Source organism: Leucopleurus acutus (assembly GCF_964270905.1).
Source record: "Leucopleurus acutus genome assembly, chromosome: 2".
NCBI lineage: Eukaryota > Metazoa > Chordata > Mammalia > Artiodactyla > Delphinidae > Leucopleurus > Leucopleurus acutus.
In genome coordinates this window covers 98,834,248-98,856,720 of record NC_139143.1, presented here as the reverse complement: position 1 = coordinate 98,856,720, position 22,473 = coordinate 98,834,248, and the positions used below count along the sequence as shown (strand labels likewise).

Below are 22,473 nucleotides of genomic sequence, written 5' to 3'. Positions count from 1 at the left end.
CCCAAGGTCCTACTTTTGGAAAAAATGCTCTGTCAAAGTATGAATTCTTAATATAAATGGTAATTCTGATTCATAGCACAGATACTATTTCTTTAGTGTTCTAACACTCATTGCCACTTTAGCGTGAGTAAATTTGAGGGTGGTTAATAAAAAATATTTTTCCTCACATCATGTAAAATTTCTGAAGCTTGAAAGCATACAATCATTTTCTAAAGATAGCTTTATTCTCCAAGTGGTAATAAATCATCCGTTAAATCTAAAAAACTGTAATGTGGATAGTACCTGCCAAAACAGACTGTGTGCATCTCCTCTCAGAAGTTCAACTGTATCTCCTGCCTGGATGTGTAACGGGGGTCCTTCATGAAGAGCAGGGGCTGGCATTCCAGTATAGGTCCTAATGGCCTGCATCTTTGGTAAACCTGCAAATAAGCAACACAACACTTAGAATTGAGAAAATTATAAAGTGTGAAGTCCAAATGCACTTTTAAAAAAACCAAAGCTATTATCAACATTAAAGAGGTTTTTTTTTTTTTTTTGCGGTACACAGGCCTCTCACTGTTGTGGCCTCTCCCATTGCAGAGCACAGGCTCCGGACGCGCAGGCTCAGCGGCCATGGCTCACGGGCCCAGCTGCTCAGCGGCATGTGGGATCTTCCCAGACCGGGGCACGAACCTGCGTCCCCTGCATCGGCAGGCGGACTCTCAACCACTGCGCCACCAGGGAAGCCCAACATTAAAGAGTTTTAAGAGCACCAAGTCCAAGGAAACATTTGAGGTAATCACAAATGGAATGCTTTTCAACTTTCTCATTATCGGAGATGGTTATGGAATAAGATACACATTTATCCCCTGATTCCTTACATTCTTTTCCTCTCCCTCACCATCAATCTCTTTTTAGTTGAAAAAATATTTCTTTCAGCTGATGCCTGCTTCATAAAATACACGTCACATACAGTTTAATGGAAAAGAATCATTTTTTTCATCCTCTCTATCCTTTCTGCCTATTATTTTCCGCTTGGGCATTGGCTGATTTCATCACTAAGGAGGCTCACCCTTTCTGTGTATGTATCGCATTGCCCAGTATAAGGCTCATATCTTAAGGTTATCTTTGTAATTCAAAAGCAAAAAGGTGATGGATGTGCCACTGCAATACTTAAGGCATTTATATGGAGAAATTCTTCAGGCTCAAATTTAGGCTTGCAAAAGAGACCCAATAATGGGAACATGTCTAAGCCAACAGCATCAACAAGACTTGAAATACAGATGCAGGCCTTTTTGTTGTATTTCTTGGAATGGGCAATGAATGCCTCAGTTCAGTATTTCATTTTCGTGAGCGGCAGCTCCAACTGCACCCAGGCCTGGCTGCGTCGGCGCTGCTCACAAATGGATCACCTCAGTCACCTTTTCATCTGGAGGTGAAAAACTGCTCCTGCCTACGAGACAGATCGCTCATAAACATGGTATCTGTTACACACTGAGGCACTTAAGTCATCGCTTATTACACTTCAAGACTTTTTATTCTAGTGACTGAACACAGTGAAGCTATAATTGGCTAGAAATGTTGCACTAAATAGAGGAGGATGAATGACAGTCATTCAGTTCTAGGTGGCCAAGTTACCTCGAAAGGACCTCGATATCTAAATGGAATGCTCCAGCAAACAGTTTAATAAAGTCCTCAAAATCTGTTTCCAATAACCATGCCAGGAGGGGAGAAAACAAGGTGGCTAGAAACTAAACAGAACTGAAAAGTTTTAGCCAACACTTTCTCATCAACCCAGTCAACCTGAAGGCAGAAGGGCTGAAAAGCCATGTGCCCTTCACCCCAGTTTAATGGCTGTTAACGGTCAAGACATGTTATGAGCTGCCACATCTCCCCTTTCTTCAGTTTTTATGCCACAGAACCGCAGAGGGATGACTTTGATCCCATATCTCTCATGGAGTATTTCCCCACCAGATGGTATAAGGTGGTGGCACCCTTACCCAAACAGCAGACTTTATCGTCTTTTCCAAAACAACACTCGAAGAGAACTCTTCTCAGACAAGTGTTTATCAGATTCAATCTTAACACACTGTAAATTCCTGGAGCATAGAAAGAGCTTATTTTACAGTTTTTATTAAGATACTGTTGTTAATATAAAATGGAACCTAAATATCCCATGCACACCAAAATGGATTTAGAAGTTCAATATATGGAAGAGGATGCCGTCTGAAGCAGAATTTTTTCAAAGGAGCATGGTTTGCATGATAGTTATCCCATGTTGAGGAGCCAGAATTGCAGTTAGCCTCAGTTTTCCTGAGCACTGCTAGAGCAAGGAAAGCATTTTGTTCAGAAGGATCCCTTGATAATTTTGTTTTTACGTCAATTTTTAGATAAAGGCTGAAGGCAAGAAAGAAGAGTTTTTAAACCTGAAAGAGCTGACGTGACCTTAAATACTGGGATGAGGTGAGTAGTGGGAAGGGGCATGGCCTTCGCTGCAATTGTCTCTGTAGACAAGGCCCACAGGGACAAAAAGAAGCAGTGCCACGTGACAAAAGGTGGAAACAGTAGTTCTCTTATTGCTGATATGTCCAAGTTATTTTCAAGAAGAAATGATTGAAAATGCATAGAGTATTTAAGAAGAAAAATTAAGTTTGATGACATTTCACCAGCCAAATATAGATTAGGGATTAAAATACAGAATGCCCAGGCTACACACAAAGGCTATGAAGTGTCAGGTATAGAACAATCCTGGCTCATTCATCTTTTTTACTGGACTAGAATGCCCATAACACATGACCTACTAAAGTCATGATATTTAAAACTGAAAGTAGTACATATATTAATATACTTTGGTCAAGGAATGAGACCCAAGTACTAGTCTTACGATTTACTTTGGACTAAGCAACCTTCAGAATGATGGACTTGGTTTTCATAGTCTTATTTATTCCTGATTTTTTTCATTGACTCTATCTTTTCTGCTATTACTTTCTTCTTGGTTATGAGCTTCTTTTGGAAAGTTGATTGAGTAGCACACTAGCATAGTGTGTGTTGCTGATCTCATTCCTAAAACAAAAATTGTGTGACCTCGCCAAGAATTATGGCTGAGCCCAGGTTATAGTCAAAAGGACATTGCTACTGGCCTGAATTCAGCCATACGTGATTTGCAAACTACAATGTTTATTTGACCCATATGCTTTTTTGTGGGATGAGTTATGGACCTATAATATAATGGAATTTATATCTCTTAGTCATTTGTTAGGATCATCTTTGGCTATTTATTTCTGATTGGTCAGCACGTCTCATTTCAGGATGACCTGTCAGGGCTACAGGGCTATCTACGGAGATCGAAAGATAAAAGGAATGAAACAAGGGCACAGGGACAGGATGAATTCTGACACTCTGCCCCTTGCTTCTGACACCTGCATATAGTAGAAGTTCTACAGTACTGGTGGGATGAATGGTTGCTTTCTAAAAGGCCCCTTTATATTACTTCCTTTTATTAAAAAAAAAAAGACACGGTGACATTGCTAAGAATAGGAATATAATCACATTAACTGAGAGATAAAAATGCAATTAAAATAAGAAAAGAGGGAGTGGGTTAAACTTCATGTCAGCACTCAGCCATCAGTATAATTGTTGACACAATCTACTGCCACAGCAGGCATTCACACCTCATAAATGAGATCAAGAAGGGAGAAGAAATTAGATTTACAGATGTTCATATTTCAAATAGCCATTTAGTGTTGATTTAATGTAGGTTTTCTTCTCCCCTTATAAAATATCTGACAGGTTTTAACCTCTGTTTAAAAATGTCCAGGACAGAACATTCACTACACGTTCCTATGACAACTCAGTCATTGTTGCATATAGTTTATTAACAAGCTCTATCTGAAACTTATTCAAAACTCTAACTTCTCTCCGTTGACCTGCCTCCTTCCATCTGGAATTATGCTGAAGAAGGCAATTCTCCTTTTTATAGATTAGCCTTTCAAAATTTGTTCAGGCTTAAAATTCCTAGTTCCTCATTTAAAAAAAAATAATCTTATTTTCCTTTGGTTATCCATACTTCAAGGGATTCTGAGATGCAAAACAGTATAAAGCTACAAAAGCAGAACTGTAGTTTCCCTCATTGATACTGAGCAATCAGCAATAAATAGCTAAAAGTTATTCTAAAAACTGATTAAAATATGTAAATTCCATTATATTATAAACTCATAACTCATCCCAGAAAGCTGCTTTTTTCTTCTTGGTTAAACATGGACCCAATAGTTGGTTGTTTAGTTTCTTTCTGCTCCAGAACTGAATTTATAATGGATATATTGGTATAATTACAAGACTGCTCTTCAAAATCTGAAAAGTTATACTGCAACTACCTTCAGATATTAAATGCAAAATAATCATATGTAATGCCAACATGTACAGGTAAGCAACTGTGGAAGTTCCCAAAACTTTATATAATCAAGAATCCTTATCTAAGGGAATATAGTTAAAATGGCTGAGACAAAATTAGATCTCCTGCCAAATGTTTAGTCATTTCAGCTTGTTTTATTCCCTTCAACAAATGCTTTGATGTACAGCCAACTATATCCTTAATGCATAACTTGTGGACAATTGTGCCCTTTAACTTTTGTTCACACTAGCAATTATGCTTAGTCTTGGCGTCAGACAAGGTCCCCAAGTCATCCTTATGCACGAAGAATTAACAAACAGAAGGATCAACAATATTAAAATGACGGTTATACTCCAGTAATAGTCACGGGGTTCCCGTTAAATAAAACCTAAGCCAATGTAATTATGTGGAACACTAGGGTTTTCTAAAACAATACAGAAGTGTTTTTAAAAAGGGGATCTGAAGCAAGAATTCCTTTCACATCTGAATTCAATACCACTAAGAGTGATATATGCCAAGAAATGATTTAAAATGTACTTTTTAAAAAGGAGTTAATTCTAGGTAGAGTTCTATTGGAAAGTTGCTAGATATAAACTATTTCACTGATAATTTTCACATAAACCCTCAATGAACTTAGCCTACTGTACCTGTATCAGCCACTGTGGCTTCTGAGAAGAGTGACCGTCACAATAGAGATTAGTATCTATTCACGAGGCTGATATCACTGCCCTAATGCAATGGGTTTCCCTGGGGCAATAACTTAGAGCAGAGTGCTGTGTACTAGATAAATGAGCTGTCAGTAATGGTACTGGCCTTTCACCTCTGAGGCCTAATTTAAAATCTAAACACAGCCGCATTAAAAAAGAATTAGTTTTGCAAGATGTCAGAGGATGTGGTTAGTTTATCCTGGGAAACTGATCATAAGCATAACATATTCATTCATTCCTTAAATGTCTGAAGCACTCCCTAAGTCCTGGGCATGGTGGTCTGAGAACAGAGCAAGGCCAGGCTTCCTGCCCTCAAAGAGCCTGTAGTGCACTGAGTAGACAGGTGAACTAAAGACAGTAATACAATTGGGCATGGGCTCTTGTCCAGGGGGACCTTTTTCCAAATATGCCTATTAAGAAAAATTTCAGGGGATTGTTTTTGTAAGTCTTCAGTAGGACCCTGAAATAATGTATTTTATCTTTTCTGTAAGTCTCCTAGGTGTGGTTTCCAAATCCTAGACAGGTATGGGAATCACATTCTCATGGGGACATTGCCTCCTGGTTCAGTCCTCCCGGGTACAGGCCAGTCATTCTCTGCAACCTGCAGGGTACAAGGTTGTGGCAGAGAGGCGTCTCCTGATATCAACTGATACGTGTTTGGGGATCATCTGAATCCCTGCTGGGTATGCAGTGTTATCCTGAGGAGCAGGAAAAGAGGAGGAAGAACTCTCCTTCCAGTGGGGAAAGATTGAGAGCTCCCAAGATTTACTAAATTCTAGGAGGAGAATAATAACTCTCACTGGTGTATTCTAAAGACAGAGGCTTGAGCGCCTCAACTTCAAAAAAACAAATTATTCTTGACAAGCTATGGAACTCTCAGTGACTGACACGTCCCCATGCAGCTCTGTGGATCTGTGAACAAGTGGCCACATGAAGTTCTTTCTACAGTAAATTAGTATCACTTAAACCACATCATTCTGCTATTCTGACCACACCCGAGTGGATCAGGGATGGTGATTAATCCCAAGGTTGCAATGAATATGCTGACCATGTGAGACACGAGTGGCTGAAAAGGAGCATTGAAGGGAGACTGCCCAAAGGGCGGCCCTCGGAATGAGGGCCCTCAGAATGAGAATGAGAAACAAGACAGTCCAATTTGCTCTCACAACATGAAAGCAGCAGGCAGATACAGGTCAACAGGGAACAATGGTTTCTGACCGTAGAGAAGAAGAGATGACTGGGATTACTAGTTTCTAGAACTGTTGGTCCTGAGAGATTCTTATATAGCCTGCTGTACCTTTCCCCTTCATGGAAAGTACTGAGATATGGAGTGACTATTGAGAAGATTTCCTGGGCTGTTTTCTTACCCTCTGAGCAGAAACCCGCATCTCCCAAACCACGCAGCACGTTTCTTTCTTGCAACCAAAATAAACCTTTAATAATCCAGTCTTAAAGGCTATCTAAGGAATAAGATAAAGTAAAAGTAAAAATGATTAAGGGAACTCTGCAATAACCTAGTTTCCATTCTTTGTTCTATGAGTTAATTCATTTATTCACCAAATATTTACAGATTATTCATCACGTGCAGGTACTGGCCTAGCCACTGGGATTGCAGCTGTAAATAAGAATGAGTTAATAAAACTCACATTTTAGTGGAGAAGACAAACATAAAAACAAATACAATAATACCAGATTGAAGTTATATATAGAAGAGTTTAGAGAAAGGTACTGGATTAGAGAGTGACGAGGGTGTATGTTTGAGTGGTGAGGACACGTTTCTTTAGAAAGTGATCAGGTGAAGTTTAAGACCTGAGGAGAAAGCAGTGATCATTTGGGGCACAGCTGGGGGTTGGGAGGTGGAAGGTGGTAATTAAACAGGCAAGCGAGACAATAAACATGAAGACTCAGACTGCAATGACCTTGAAGTACTTGAGGGACAGAAACACGGCCAGTGACATCGCATGAAAGCAACTGATAAATTTTAAATATACGCAGTCTTGAGAGTCTGGCCCATTTCATCAGTTCTTTCATACATGCATCCTGTTGAATTATTTGATATTTATTAAACAGGTCAAGTTCTCATTAACATGCTGCCCCTTCTTCCTGGCATATACTTGCTGTTGTCTGTACACCCAGGTTACAACGCACCCAAGGAGGGGGGAAATCTAACTCACTCCTCTCATTTTTTTAAAACTCAAATACGACTTCTGCTAAAAAACCTTCTAACATTCTCTTAAGTATGAGTTTAAGTGCCTGAAACATATGCTCCCTTAGACGTTCATGCTTCCTGCTTCAATACCACTTACCACACCAAAATTACTTATCTAGCTAGTATCAAATGTAAATACTAGACCATAAGCATCTTCCTATGTACAGTCTTTGTAGAATTTATATATTAGACTGTGACCACCTTGGTGACAAAGATTGTGTTCTTTGTCTTGATGAATTCTTTTGGAAGAAAGAAGGAAGAAAGGTAGCTATCCTCTCCCAATAGCCACCCTTCCAAATACACACACACACACACACACACACACACACACACACACACACACACACACACACACATTGAATTACACCCGAATCAGCTCTCTAGTCAATCATTTCTTCCCATTTTTACTTCCTCCCATATTCAAAACTTATGTTTCAAATTGGCCTTTCCTCATCCACTCTTATAATACTTGACCGTCCTGCACAATGCCACCTGAATGACTTTTTAGAATGTAAATTATGACCTCTCTCGCCTGAGATGGTCTGCATTCTGCCTATGGAATGTATATCTCTCTAAATAACTTGCTTTCATGTAAATATATATATTTAAATAAATGTAAATATATTAAAAATATATAAATATATTAAAAATATATATATTATAAAATAGCATTCTCTTATGTAAAACCCTTCCCACTGCACTCAGAATTAAATCTGACCTTCTGGCCACAGCCCATAAAACCATATACTTTTAGGCCCCTGATCACTCTCCAATCTCATCTTGTTCCAATCTCACACTTGCTCACTGTGTTCCATCCTACTGAGCTTTTTATACTTGCTTAAACACGCTGAGCAAGTGGGTCCAGCCAAGACAGTCTACATTATGAACCCTGACTTGTAATTCTATACTTACTCATTTACTTGTTACCTGCCTCCTCTCTTTTCATTTTCTATATATTTGTACTGCCTGTTTGTATGATAAACATTTATTATTTTCATAATCAAATTTGGTTTTTATTAAACAAACTGCAACTTCATCTTTAGTTTTGACTTGCTTTTGAACTGTATTTATTTGTGCTTTTATCTATAACTATCAGTATGCTACCTGTAACTGAAATTTTGCAGGAAATAAAATTATTTTTAAGGTACAAAATTGCTAATATATTTCATAAAAGCCCTTAATAATGACTCTCTTAATAATTTATAGTCATCCTGAATATCTTTAAATTAGGTGACTTGCCGAATTTAAGGAAAAATACTTCTTTACTCCTATACAATCAATTGCTAATCAGCATAAAAATAACACAAGTTCTAACATAAAAAGTGGCATATACTTTCTCGAACAGTCTGCCCTAGCTTCTTCCTTCTACTCCCCGGCTCTTCTCTATTATTCTCTTTTCTCTTGACCTCCCTACTTCCTGCGATCCCTTGCTTGAGTAGCAGAGAGCATATTCAGTTGCATGCCTAAAACATTCAGATGTGCACAGACGGGGTTTACTGATTTGTAAGTTAAAATGAAGAGCATGGGCAGTTGGTATTCCTGACTGCAAGTTTCAGAGAAAGCAAATGACTCTGGACAATCATTTTGATGTGCTGATTATCTTTTTAAGAGGTCAGGGAACCCTTAGGTCAGAGACCAACAATCAACATATCTACATAAAAATGCACAAAAACTGAACAGTCTCTTTACCCTTCTTATGAACATTCTTCTATAATAAACTTCAGAAATAGGAAAAAGGAAAATTAGAAGAGCCATCTCCTCTTTCTAAAATGGCACAACACTGAAATTATTGACTTGGAAGAACTTCCAATCTGCTAAGTCTTTATAAACTGTTATGAGCCCATTTTCAAACTCTGAGAATCCACAGTCATCACATTATCTGACAGGGAGCTCTGAGGTTTAGTTTCTCCCCCGTTGTTTACCTTGATTTTTTTTAAATCCTCTTTAATCTTCTCCTGAAATAAAAAGTAATTCAGTTCAGATAGAACCATTTAGTTACAATCTTATGAATTCAGATGTGAACTGACTGAGTATAAATTTACCTGTTTGAAATCAAGTGAATGTATAACTATTACTCAAAGCCAGCAATGTTTCATAGGAGCAGACTAGATACTATCTTCATTTCAATGTGGTAAAACTGTCTTTGTTCACATTCCCTTTGCCTGGGGCTACCGATCAACAACCACCATGTCTACATAAGAATGTACGTAAAATGAAAACATTGTCCCCTTCTCGGGAAATGAAAACATTGTCCCCTTCTCGGGAACATTCCTTCTTAACACTATAAAAAGGAGAGGGAAAGATAACAGAAACCACACTGTTGTGTATTGAGTATTGTTGTATATTGAGTTGTGTATTCTTTTGAAATAACGCTGTTCTAGCAATGGAAACACTGCACACTAGCATGGAATGTGATTTGATCAAAGACGCTTCTTAGGATAATTTAGTCAAACATTTTTATTTACATATAAAACAACTCAAGTCCAGTTGCTTATAGCCAGCTAAAAGCAAAAACTGGTGTTCTTTCCAACAACAATCTGTCACCCAGTGAGGGTGACTAGAAAAAACAAGGGAAGATTATGGAAAGGTCATATATGATTGTTTCAGATTTAGGTATTTAATGAATAAATCACTACCTTTCCCCAAGAAAGGGAAAAGAATCAGATTCAAAATGTTCCAATGGGAATGAGTTTTTATATGCAACAGAAGACCCTTCAAACTATATAGGAAGTTCAGAGATTGCATTTCAAAATCTCTATAGCCCAGAGGTTATCATACTCAGAGTATATATTCCGTCTCCTTCCTATAAACTGACTAGGAATACTAAAAAGTTAAGGTATTAGCCTATAAGCTTTTGTCCTCTATAGTTTTTCAATTGAAAATATTTCAAATATACATAGAATATTGACTTTAGAAATAGTACTGGAATTTTTTTTCGGCCCTTAAAAATCTTAACTTTTTTTCTCCCTCTCCTATCAATTCGAAACTATTACTTCTCTTCCTAGTCTTTTTTTTTTTCCCTCTGTTCTTACTTTCCTTAAGGTTAGCCATATTCTGTCCCCAAATTTTTAGCTTACTATCTTTTTTTCCTACATAAAGAGCTTCTTTCATCAACCTTAAATACCAAAATTATGTTATGGTTTCAACTTGTTCAAATTTAGCATAATAGGCTATTTAAATGGTTAGACACCATTGCTTCTAATCATCTAAAAAATGGCAAAAATTAAATGAAACCTATATCCTAAGGGTATAATAAAAATATAAAAGTAATAATTATTAAAATGTAAACTGTGGACTGCAAAGAAAAATATAGATGTTAAACATAATAAGAAATTGTGCCAAAAAGTTATGAATCATCTAGAAGGCAGTTACACAGCTAAAAGCAGGACTGTGCAAAGAAAAGACATACTGAGATAGAGTGTTTCATTCTGCCTCACTTCTCAAAGACCACTGAATACAAAGACATTGTATTGAAGAGACATTGAATACAAAGTTCACATACAGTTTATAAAAACACCTGATTATAACATATACTAATATGGCACATAACTCTAAAGCCAAAGCACTGACTTCTCAGTAACTTATACATCATGAAAAAAATGTCTGTTCCTAAAGATGACCTTCTCCTGAGTTCTTGGACAGAGTCTGATCATTTCACTTAGGTGTTTCTTGCTTCTCAATTAAGACAAACTCCTGCAGAACAATGAACAAAACTTCTCTTTCCTTGCCAATATCCCAGTGTTCATCCCATCACAGAAGTGTGATATACACTGGGTTGAGCCATAGGAATTGGCTGCTGTTGACTGTTTCTGAAGTACAAAAAAAGGCAGTTTCCTATGGCTTAACCCAAGATTCTTTCAATGCACATGTATTGAGTACCTAATATTAATGAAGTCGCAGCAAAAAGGCCTGCTTGAGCTCAAATATGACAAACGCTGGCAAAATTCTGTGTAGAAAAGAACACTCCATGTAAATCTGTACTTGGGCATTGGCTCTGTGGAGCAGCATTAATTAGTAACTCTGTTCAATAAATTCAATAAACATTTTTTGAGGCCCTTCTTCCCATCTACCTTGGAGCCATAACTCTTTTGAAAAACCTACTTACAGAATTTTTTTTTCAGGTTTCCACAGTAAGGATATCCTATTTTGCCCTTTGAAGCTAGGGAATATAATTGGTGACAGAAGAGTCCCTATTTATTTTATTCCTGTAAAAATTTTTTCCCTCTATAGAGAAAAAAATTTTTTTGTCTATTACAAAATCACAAAATAATTATTTTTGTCTTTAGAGCAGAGACTGCTTAAATCATTTATCTTTGTTTTATTAACTTCAAGCACAGTGCTTGGTATGAAGTAAAAACTTGGTAATGAGTGATTAAATTTAATTTTAAAACAAACATACATGGCAAAACCAAATTAATAATTCTTTTTCCTGTTATCTTAACAGATTTAATAATTTATGATATTTGTTCTTAAAACACTTTGATTTAACCACTAAGAAACAGAAATCGTGGCAGTAATTTCTGCATTTTAGTTATCAAGTTTAATTAAACATCAAAGAGGGCATGGTAAACACAAAGTTAAAAAAAAATCCAGAGTGTCCACCTGAGTAACTGAGGCAGTACATTCTTTCTCAAATTCTAAGATTTCTCTAGGGACTATTTCATCAAACAGATAAACTCATAAGCTACTTCTCCAGTATAACAGGTATACCAAGCTTTCCATTGTCTTCCAAATTGTTTCCCCTTTTTCTGCCTCCTAAACTGAAAGATCCTTATAGAATATATCTCTGTTTTTGTCAAATTTCACCAAGACCAAATAAAATGATTTCGCACAAAACTGAGAAGTTAAGTTTAAAAATGCTTTGGGGGCTTCCCTGGTGGCGCAGTGGTTGGGAGTCCGCCTGCTGATGCAGGGGACACGGGTTCGTGCCCTGGTCCGGGAGGATCCCACATGCCGCAAAGCGGCTGGGCCTGTGAGCCATGGCCGCTGAGCCTGCATGTCTGGAGCCTGTGCTCTGCAACGGGAGAGGCCACGGCAGTGAGAGGCCTGCGTACCGCAAAAAAAAAAAAAAAAAAGCTTTGAAAAGTTACAAGTATTTTCCCACATATATAATACTTTGGAATCTACAGGTATTTAAAACATATTCATTGACAAGTTTGGTAGATTCTCTGACTCTTGGTTGTCTAATTCAGTCGTAAATGTGAGAGGCATTAGAGATGCAATAATGAGTAAGAGATAAAGTCCCTTTCCTTAAGGAGCTTGACATCTTGTAGGGGTAGGGAGAAACACATACACTCCTACACAGAGTAACACTGCTGTGATTGTGACCAACGTGTTGCTATGGAAATGCTCAGCAGAAGCACCTAAATCAGGGAGCTTAGAAGACTTTCGGGGGAAGTAGACTCTAAGCGGAAACTGAAGTATCGATGGGCATCAGCCAGACATAGGAGAGTGTATACATTGCATCCCACTTAAAGAGGCACAAATCTTTGTGCTTGTATGACTTCCTTCAGCAGGACTCTGCAATTCAGCTGCATGAGCAAAGACAGGCTGATTCAGAAAACAGCACAAAAGGGTTCAAACGTTGGACTACAGAAACTAAGCTGATCAGGCAAGGCAGCAAACACAGGAGGGGCTGATGAACAGAAAGGCAGCAGAGGGGCCAAGGACTGAGGTGAGAAAATGAGATATTTGAATTTAAGGTTTTAGAAATGGAACGACTCTGGGTGATGACAAGGCCCCAGGTGAGGCTGACATGGAGAGGGGCAGAGGTGACTCAACAGGAAAATGTCAGTGTCAGGTGAAATGAGGCTCAGGTTTTGATGAGTCATCTACAATGTGAAGTCATGCAGGTTGAAGGCAATATACTCTTTTTGTGTGAGATAAATTCACGGAGAGGATCCCATAGGAGAGGGCAGTAAGTGTAATGGTCAGAAACACGGGTTTTGTATGAAATAGGTCTAAGGCTGAATGCCATAAACACTTCATTACCATGTCTGGAAAATGGGTATATTGATAGCACTAATGATTATGTGAAATAATTAGCGTTTAGCACACTGCCTGCCATGTGGTATGAGTCAAAAGATGTTTGAGCCCTAACTAGTTCTATGTAATCATTCTTCTGTAGTAAGTTATTTTCATTAACCTACTTTACCTAAGTAACTTAGATCCAATATTCCTATGCCTCAAAATGTTACAAAAACAAGAAACATTTATATGTGATAATAATATCAAGCAATCTTCAGGCAAAATACTTTTAATTTCAATGTAATTACTAAAAAGTATAGTAATTAAAATTTTGTGGTATTAGTGTAAGGATAGAGAAACATACCAATGGAACAGAGTAAAGAGCCTAGAAACACATCATCTATGTATCCAGATGACATAAAGATGAAGTGTGAAAAGCAAAACTGTAAAGCTGGGGCTTCCCTGGTGGCGCAGTGGTCGAGAGTCCGTCTGCCGATGCAGGGGACACGGGTTCGAGCCCTGGTCTGGGAGGATCCCACATGCCGCGGAGCGGCTAAGCCCGTGAGCCACAACTACTGAGCCTGCGCGTCTGGAGCCTGTGCTCCACAAAGGGAGAGGCCGTGACAGTGAGAGGCCCGCGCACGCCCTCACCGTGACGGAGAGTGGCCTCCGCTCGCCACAACTGGAGAAAGCCCTCGCACAGAAACGAAGACCCAACACAGCCAAAAAAAATAAATAAATTAAAAAAAAAAAATCAGATTGCCCAAGTGTTGTAATTGGTTGAAGCTAGGGCTCACTACATTATCCACTTTGCTATTCTGTATATTTGATATTTCTCATAATAAGCAATATTTTAAACGTAATAACTTATCTGGAATTGGAAATTAGTCAAAAAACTGTAAAGCTTTTAGAAGACAAGATATTAAACCATCTTTATGATATTAGGTAGAGAAGAATTGCTTATGCAAGACATGGAAAGAACATAATGAAAGATCACTAAATTTGTTTCCATTAAAATTTAAAACTGAAAAAGAGACCACTAAAACAGCAGATGCATACAATTAAGATAACCAAAGGATTAGTACCCCCAATATATAAAGAACTCCTAAAAATCAGAAGAAAAAATATAAACAGCCCAACCAAAAAATGTGAAAAGACTATGAATAGGTAATTCACAGATAGGAGAAACGGAATGAATCTTACACATGTGAAAAGATGCTCATTGTCAGGTTCAGGTATTTATTTCGGAGGGGGGGCAAAATTTAAAACAATGAAATAGCAATCTAGACTATTTGTATTGGTAAAATCTTACAAATCAATAGCACAAAGCATTGTTGAAGATTTAAGGGAACAGGAACATTTTGAACAGGATCTAACAAATAGCAAAATGTTAATATCTATTTACTCTTAGTAGTAAGTATTACCTACATCTATCATATTATTTTTGGTATGTTTGAAACGTTGCACAAATGTATTTTTAAATTTTATTTAAAGGTTTTTGATCTAATAAAATATTACCTTTTTAAAAAAATTAATTAACTTATTTTTGGCTGTGTTGGGTCTCTGTTGCTGTGCGCGGGCTTTCTCTAGTTGCGATGAGCAGGGGCTACCCTTCGTTGCGGTGCGCGGGCTTCTCATTGCAGTGGCTTCTCTTGTTGCGGAGCACAGGCTCTAGGTGTGCAGCCTTCAGTCGTTGTGGCACGCAGGCTCAGTAGCTGTGGCTGGCGGGCTCTAGAGCACGGGCTCAGTAGTTGTGGCGCACGGGCTTAGTTGCTCTGCGTCATGTGGGATCTTCCCGGACCAGAGCTTGAACCTACGTCCCCTGCATTGGCAGGCGGACTCGCAATCACTGTGCCACCACGGAAACCCTAAAATACTGCTTTGAAGAGTTTTAAATGACCTTAAAAGTAGTTTATCTTGCATTTATCATGAATGCTATAAGAAACACAGAAAAAAACTGTAGTTTCAGTGAATGTAAACTAGCAAACACAACTTGCTATGCACTGCAATAGTGCTGTCGCTACTTTGAACTTTATTTAAATCTTTACCATTTGAATATATCTGAACTTGTTGAATACGATGCTATGACTGACAGCAGAAAGTACTAAAGTGTTAAAAAATGGGAGGTCCTATTATACAGAAATTATCCAAGCTCCTGGCTCCCGCTGCAGCGCCTTTTCTCCCCTGTATACACTCTGACTACCTGTGACAATCTTTCAGTAACACTCTCAACAAGGGTCCCCACAGAGTGGAAGCTGAGTAAATGTTACTCTGACATACAAGCCTAACCTCCAGCTTCAGCATAACCTATCACACATATTTCAAGGAAGACAATCATCTCTACTTCTTGAATAATTAATGTAAGACTTCAGTTTATGAAACAAAACAGTCTAACAAAGGTCAGGTCAATATGGTAGAAAGGTGACATTTATGAGCAAATTCACATCTATAAAGAAAGCCACAGCGTAAAAATAAGAATTATTTTTTTTAAGCAGAATTTCAAATTTCATAGCCTATGCTCTCTCTATTTTCCCTTTCTGGCTGTCTCAGGTAGTAACGAGTGTCATAGGAGAGGGCGGCTAAGAAAGAATTGTCACACACAGGACTTAATCTCTCTCTAAATTTTGTCCTCAGACTGGCCGCTGAGCATATATTGTCTTTGACACCACAGTGGTTCATATAACCTTGAACATATTACTTTTGATCTCACCATGACATGGCTCCAGAGGTCAACTGCAGTTCTACACAGCTACAAGAGGCAGGGCAAAACACACAATTCAATGTAAAGATTGCAACCAAGCGTTTTCTGGGATTCACAGAATACATCTTATGATGAAAGGTCTATTTATTAACTGTAAACATGAAAACAGAGCTAAAAATTAAGACGGCATTTGCATACTTGCTATTCAGTGATATCTGCAGATGTTTCACAAGAACTACTGAAAATGTATGTCCAGCAACTTAAATACTGAATCACTTTATTAGTACAATCACACAAGAGAAATTGCCAACTGATTGCTGTAACTAGAAAATCTATAATTGGGGTCCTAGTTTTTATTTTGGCATAGAATTTATAGGAGGACACAAGCATTTCATTAAATGTCATTTTCCCTCAATTCTCCTACTGGGCACAATACTTCAATATGTCTTTTTAGTGGAAAAACACTCCTGTTCAAATAAGTGACCTCAATAAAGTTACTAACATATAAATATAGAACATAGCATTATAAACATACAGCTACAGAGTAAAAGGTTTGTTATTTAAAAGCTGTACATAGAAAATACGACTGGGAATTAGATAAGTTCATCGAAGAAATTCACTTGTATAAATCAATAAATGGCTAACAGTTGCTCCTGTCAAAATGAAGAACCACTTACAGTTCTAAGCATCCTATAGACTACAGCACTTTACAATATCCATAAGGAAAATGTTGCGGAAGTTTCTTCTTTAAGTACTCTGGAGTACTGATAATGCAATTGCTCTTTTATAAGGAAACACTTATATTTTTATGTAAATATAACTACCTATAAGTACCAAATACAAAAAATATTTTCTATTTTTACATAATATTCTTGGCATCCATAGAAATGTATCCCAAATTAGCCTTTAATTTTTTTAGGAAATACTTACTAAGCAGCTACTATATATCACCTACTATGTTAGGTCTTAGGGATACCTGATTACCTGTTCTTTGTTTTCTGCTGAACATTTCTTTTCCGCTGAAGGTTTCTTTTCATACATGAGTTTAAATATACAACTAGTTTTCTGTAAAATCTACTGAGTAGGTAATGAAGCCTCTAAAAAAAGTGGTGAGGGCTAAACCAGACCTTTCCTATGGCCCATCTTCACAAGCTTAACTGACAAACAGAACAAATTTAAAAGGGCAAACATTTATACTTTTCTTTCCCCTACCTCTATACAAAGGAAAGCTTCCAAAATGCCATCATGTACAAGGGAAAGCTCTCCTACAACTGAAATTAAAATTGTTTGGCATCTGAAAAGTATTGCCACAGATAACCTGATTCATCTTTAATTTACTCACTTCTTTCCCCACTCCATGTTTTATCTTCCAGAGTTTATTCTCTCTTTAATTTCAGGCTATAGCATGTTGAAAACTCTGCAGTGCTTAGAGAGGGGGGATTCCTTTCCTTGAAGACCTCTTTCATGTAGCTATTATTCTTTGAATAACAGCACTGACAGTGAACCCCACTTTTAAGGTGCTAAACTTGAAGATTTCTTTTTGCTGGGCTGTTGTATAATTGTTATTTTCATGTTAACTATCTCCAGTGAGTGGGAAGGCATGTTGAGGTTTAGTTCCCTTGGCTTTGAAACAAGATAACTAGAAAAGAAACTAATGCATGTGCCAGTTTTTCTAGACATCCGTCTATCTCTTCACAGAAAGACAGAAATACACATCAGGCCACCACAGTGACCAGTGGCTTTACGGCTTCCCTCTCTAACACATGGCGACTCTCACTTACATCCATTTACCCCTTTATGAAACACATCATTCACTATGGCTGCAAAGTGATGGAGACCTTAGGAGGTAATTTATTTGTTGATACTTTGGCTTTCCGTTTCTGTTTGTTTATCTTTTCCTAAGGCATCCGTTTATCCTTGTATTTATTAATTAAAAAAAAACTTCCAAATGCTCTCTTTATGCTTAGAATGGGAGTAATAAATAAGACGGGCGTGACTTCCCCTATAAAACTTGGAATCTAACAAAGAAAAAGAAAATTATACAATTATTATAAAACATTTTGAGTTTTATGGTGGAAAAATTGCAAATGCTGTGGAAAAGGCAAGAGGGCATAATCTCATCAGGGTTCAGGTCAGGAACCTACGATAGGGAAAAAGCCCCGTTACTATGAGAGCTTGTCAGCATGACTGTAGTTTATGTAATGTGATGCAGATGAAATGTTTTTCTATAAGAAATGGGATTTTAAAAAGTGCTCTTATTAAAGTTATAAAAATTTATGGAATCTTAAATAACAATTTAAAGTTCATTTCTAAAACATAATTAGGATTATCTTTCAAACATTCATTCCAGTGCAGTTTATGATATGAAAGAACTGGAAACTATCTAAATGAATAGCAATAGAGAATTGGTTAAATTAAATTTAGGGTACATCCTTATAATTGAATAGCAAGCTTAAATTTTAAAATAATGTTACAGAAGACTGCCTAATGATATCGAATCATGTTCAAAGAGGTTGTGGGGGAAAAAAAAGCAGGTTGCAAAACAGCAGTGTCATAGTAGACCTCATTTCTTTGACCAAAAAAACCAAAAACAGAAACAAAAACCAGTACAGAGAAGCACAGGAAAAAGTTAGCGAAGACACTTACCACAATGTCAATAGTACGTATATTAGGATAAGAAAATTTTGAGAACTTGTTGCTTATCTAAATTTTCTACAGTTAACATCTGCTTCTTTTATAAAATTTTTAAAACTTGTTGTTGTTACCAAAATCCTCCCAGGACACCTTGGTTGCCTGCGAAGTAAAGGCCAAAACTCTTTGTACTGACCATAAACCCAGACCCGGCCCAGCTCTTTCCCACTCCACCATTCCAATCGCCAGCCTCCAGGGCCGCCTCTAGTCAATACTGCAGCCATATGTGACTCACGGTGAGCACCCTCTCAGGGCGGGCTTTGGCGGGCAGAGGGCACGTTCGTACATAGAAACAGCTCTCCTGAGATGCTTTGGGAAGACACTTTCCCATGCCAGGACCTGCAAGGCCCTGAGGAATGCAGGTTGGAGCTCCGTTCACTAGGCGCCTACGTGAAATGCACCCAGGCCGCACCACCCTTGCCATTCCCCGTGATGCACCCGAAGTGCACACGACCTTCTTCTGCCAAGTGGTCCAGGCACTGTCACATTGCAGGGCCCTGCTAATAGTTCTGTGATCACTGCGGTCCCACCGACTCTGGGACGCCTTCTGAGCCCTCCCAGGCAGACAGATGCTCCCCTCTGTTCCACGGTGTTTCCACAACCTTTTGCATCACTGTGACAGAAATGACTGCGGTGAGCATAAACTGCATATTAGTATTTCGTTCCTCCCCAGTGGGATATAAACTTCACAAGGTCAGGGACCATGAATTACTCAACTGTCTAACCTTACTCAGTATGGTGGTTGGTAGCCAACAGTCTCTCAACACACATCCATTGAATAAATAAAAGGCTGTGTGAATATTCATCATTAAAGAAAAAATTTGTAAGAATAATTTTAATAAAATTTTAAAATGTATTTCTTGACAAATTCTCCTTGTACAAATAAAACAGCAACATAGGACCATTTTGTATGTTCCATATGTGTTGTTGCCAAATTCTCTATTTCAACTGAGTCATGACTTAAGACTCTGAGGACTTACAACAAAGATCATGAACCTGGAGTTCTAGTCTATACCTAACATACTCTGGGACTCAGCATTACCCTGTTTCTCCAACTGGATCTGCCAAGAAAAATAAAACTGGCACCCTAGATTGGTTGGGAGAAGTATTTTTCTCTCCTAAATGAAAAATAATTGCTTAGATTTTCCAGTCATTATGTGTCTGTAAGCAAATAATTAAATAGCTCTGAGAGCAAATGAAATTATAACTCATAATGTGACTAACTGCTTACATGGTATAGACCTGAAATTTTAACACCAGAGCACTGTGTTTAAAGTGACTGTGTCATTAAAAAAAAAAAAAGTTGTTTTTTTTTCAACATTGAATCCACTTTGCAAAATGACACTGTCAACAAATTTATATGCCCATACCATCATCAATACAGAGGCATCCAGGCCCCTTTCTGCAATTAAAATTATATTTAAAAATATGACAGTGTTTTAAAAAAAGGTTACAATTAAGGCTGAAACATTGGAGAAGCTCAAAAAACATGTACAGAAGAATACCTTCTCAATTTTTACTTGGCTCAATTTGGATTTTTCCTTAAAGAATTTCTATAGGGGGAAAAAAAGCATCTGCCTGATGTAGTGATGATAAGGTCAGTGGGGTATAAGTTATCTCAGACATACACAGAGCATTTCCAGAGCCCAAATGCTGCTGCTCCTCAGATCAATGCTGTGGATGGAGGGCCACCAGTTATCTCTCCTCCTTTATTTTTTAAAATATTTTTTGTTTTATTTTTTTTGGTATGCGGGCCTCTCACTGTTGTGGCCTCTCCCGTTGCGGAGCACAGGCTCCGGACGCGCAGGCCCAGCGGCCATGGCTCACGGGCCCAGCCGCTTCGCGGCATGTGGGATCTTCCCGGACCGGGGCACGAACCCGTGTCCCCTGCATCGGCAGGTGGACTCTCAACCACTGCGCCACCAGGGAAGCCCTCTCCTACTTTATTAAAAGCACTGAGAGTTGAATGGATTTTATTCAAGGACACTGGTCTTCAAGCTTCTTACATCCCCAATCCAACCAGACTGACAGATTATATGACAAGGTTTTAGCAAGAACATTTACTAACCAAATGAAAACTCTGCAATACACTATGCTTTAGAGAAAAATGCTAACAGAAGCATATTCTCTATGTGCCTAATGGGTAGAAAAAGACATACTAGTCATATGAGTAATGGGCAAGGAAATGAAGCTAAAAGTTTCTAACTCTATCCAACCACTGTTTAAAATACTGGCAGTTAAAAAGCACTTGGAGAATGGGACGAATGTCAGTCAGAAAGCAGGAATTCCCAAACATGGAATGAGATGCCCACTATTTACAGCAATGTCCTGCACATCTGCTTCTATCTGCTGAGGCTGGTTTGTCCTCCTATAGCTTCCCTGGGTTTTTCATTGTTCTTTATAAACCTAATCATATTTTAAATATGCCTAGGAATTTCTGTTTTAATGAGATCAGTGGTAACTGCTGTATAAACCAGGGAATGCATTTATAATCGGGACGTGTTACTGCAGCTCAGCCAGTTAGGAGTCATTGGAAGCCTCTGGGGAGGTGGTAATTACCTAATGCAAAGTTCATCAATGACTTTAAAATGTACTTTCCATTTGTGAATATTCAAATGGAATTTTAACATATGAACTTTTATACTGTTGAATAGTCTTGTGTGAATCGGAGTTATAAAGAAATTTTATAATTAAAAAAAAAGGGTTGAGAAATGCATTGTCCTAAAATCAAATATTTCTAGGAGAAAAAAACATTCCTCCTAACAAAATAAATATACATAATATTCCATTAGGGTTTTGAAAATATTTCTGGGTCTTCTGTAACCTCTACAGGTTAAGCTTAAACTCCCTCTAGATTTTTGAACTTTAGGTACATTTGGATTGAAAAATAAACATAGTGAAAAAACCACGACTGTCTAAATTCCTCTTCCATCAAACTTATTAAACTTAGAAGAATGTGAGAGGCAAAATTACATGCAACTTGATTCAAGATAATTGCCAATCAACTGGTCAGAGTTTCCAAAAAATGCCAATTTGCAAAATGAAGAGTTTACTAGTATTTTATCTCTGCTGAAAAACTGGATTGTCTTGCTTTTCTGTATCAGTAAATTCCCTACTATAATTCCAGCAAATAATGTTACAGTGATATTCTATCACAGCTATTATAGATCCTAAATGCAACTCTTATTGTTTCAATTTGGCTCTAGTGGTTGATATTAGAAACATGATTTCACTTGAAGATTCTTGTAAAACTTATCAAAATATCACTTTACACACATGCTTGTGTTCTGTATTGCTATGGGTTTAGAATCTTTTATTCGTTGTTCTTGTGGTTTGAAAAAAAATTAACAAAGCTAGTGCAGACTCACTAATATTCAATATTTTTGTTTATATACACTAATCTGAAAAGTAAGCATTTAATAAAAATAGGGCTGCTGGCCTCAATAACAAACCATTTTCTTAATTTCCAAAGTATATATTAAAAAAAGAAGCATACAGCAGTTTGCCAAAGAGGTTAGAGAATCTGCACACCAGAAATCAGTGTTCCCTTGCATGAAGTTGAGCACACAATTCAGTTCAACACAGTTTTACTGAGCATCAACTATGTTCCAGATACTATGGGTATAAGTATGAAAAAGATGAAGTTCTAGCTATTAATTAAGGAGCTTATGAAAATTTTAGAAAACAGACATGTACCCAAATAATTTCCAAAAACTTAAAAAATACTACGGCAGGGTTGTCATGGGAGAGGAACCCATATAGCACACCAGCTGTGAGATACTGCAAGATGAGTTTCTTGGACTGAGTTTAGATGGATAAATGATAGATG

At 37.7% G+C, this 22,473-nt stretch overlaps 1 protein-coding gene across 3 annotated transcripts in view; it reads right to left on the bottom strand.

The window, feature by feature from the left end:
* VAV3 (vav guanine nucleotide exchange factor 3) overlaps positions 1-22,473 on the bottom strand; it is a gene marked incomplete at its 5' end in the record, with an annotated part of 392,829 nt that overhangs the window by 86,528 nt on the left and 283,828 nt on the right. For all 3 annotated transcript variants that reach the window (XM_082833520.1, XM_082833521.1, XM_082833522.1), the window contains one exon: positions 283-419. In XM_082833520.1, the coding sequence (XP_082689646.1) occupies positions 283-419 (137 nt within the window). The remainder of the gene's footprint in view (positions 1-282; positions 420-22,473) is intronic.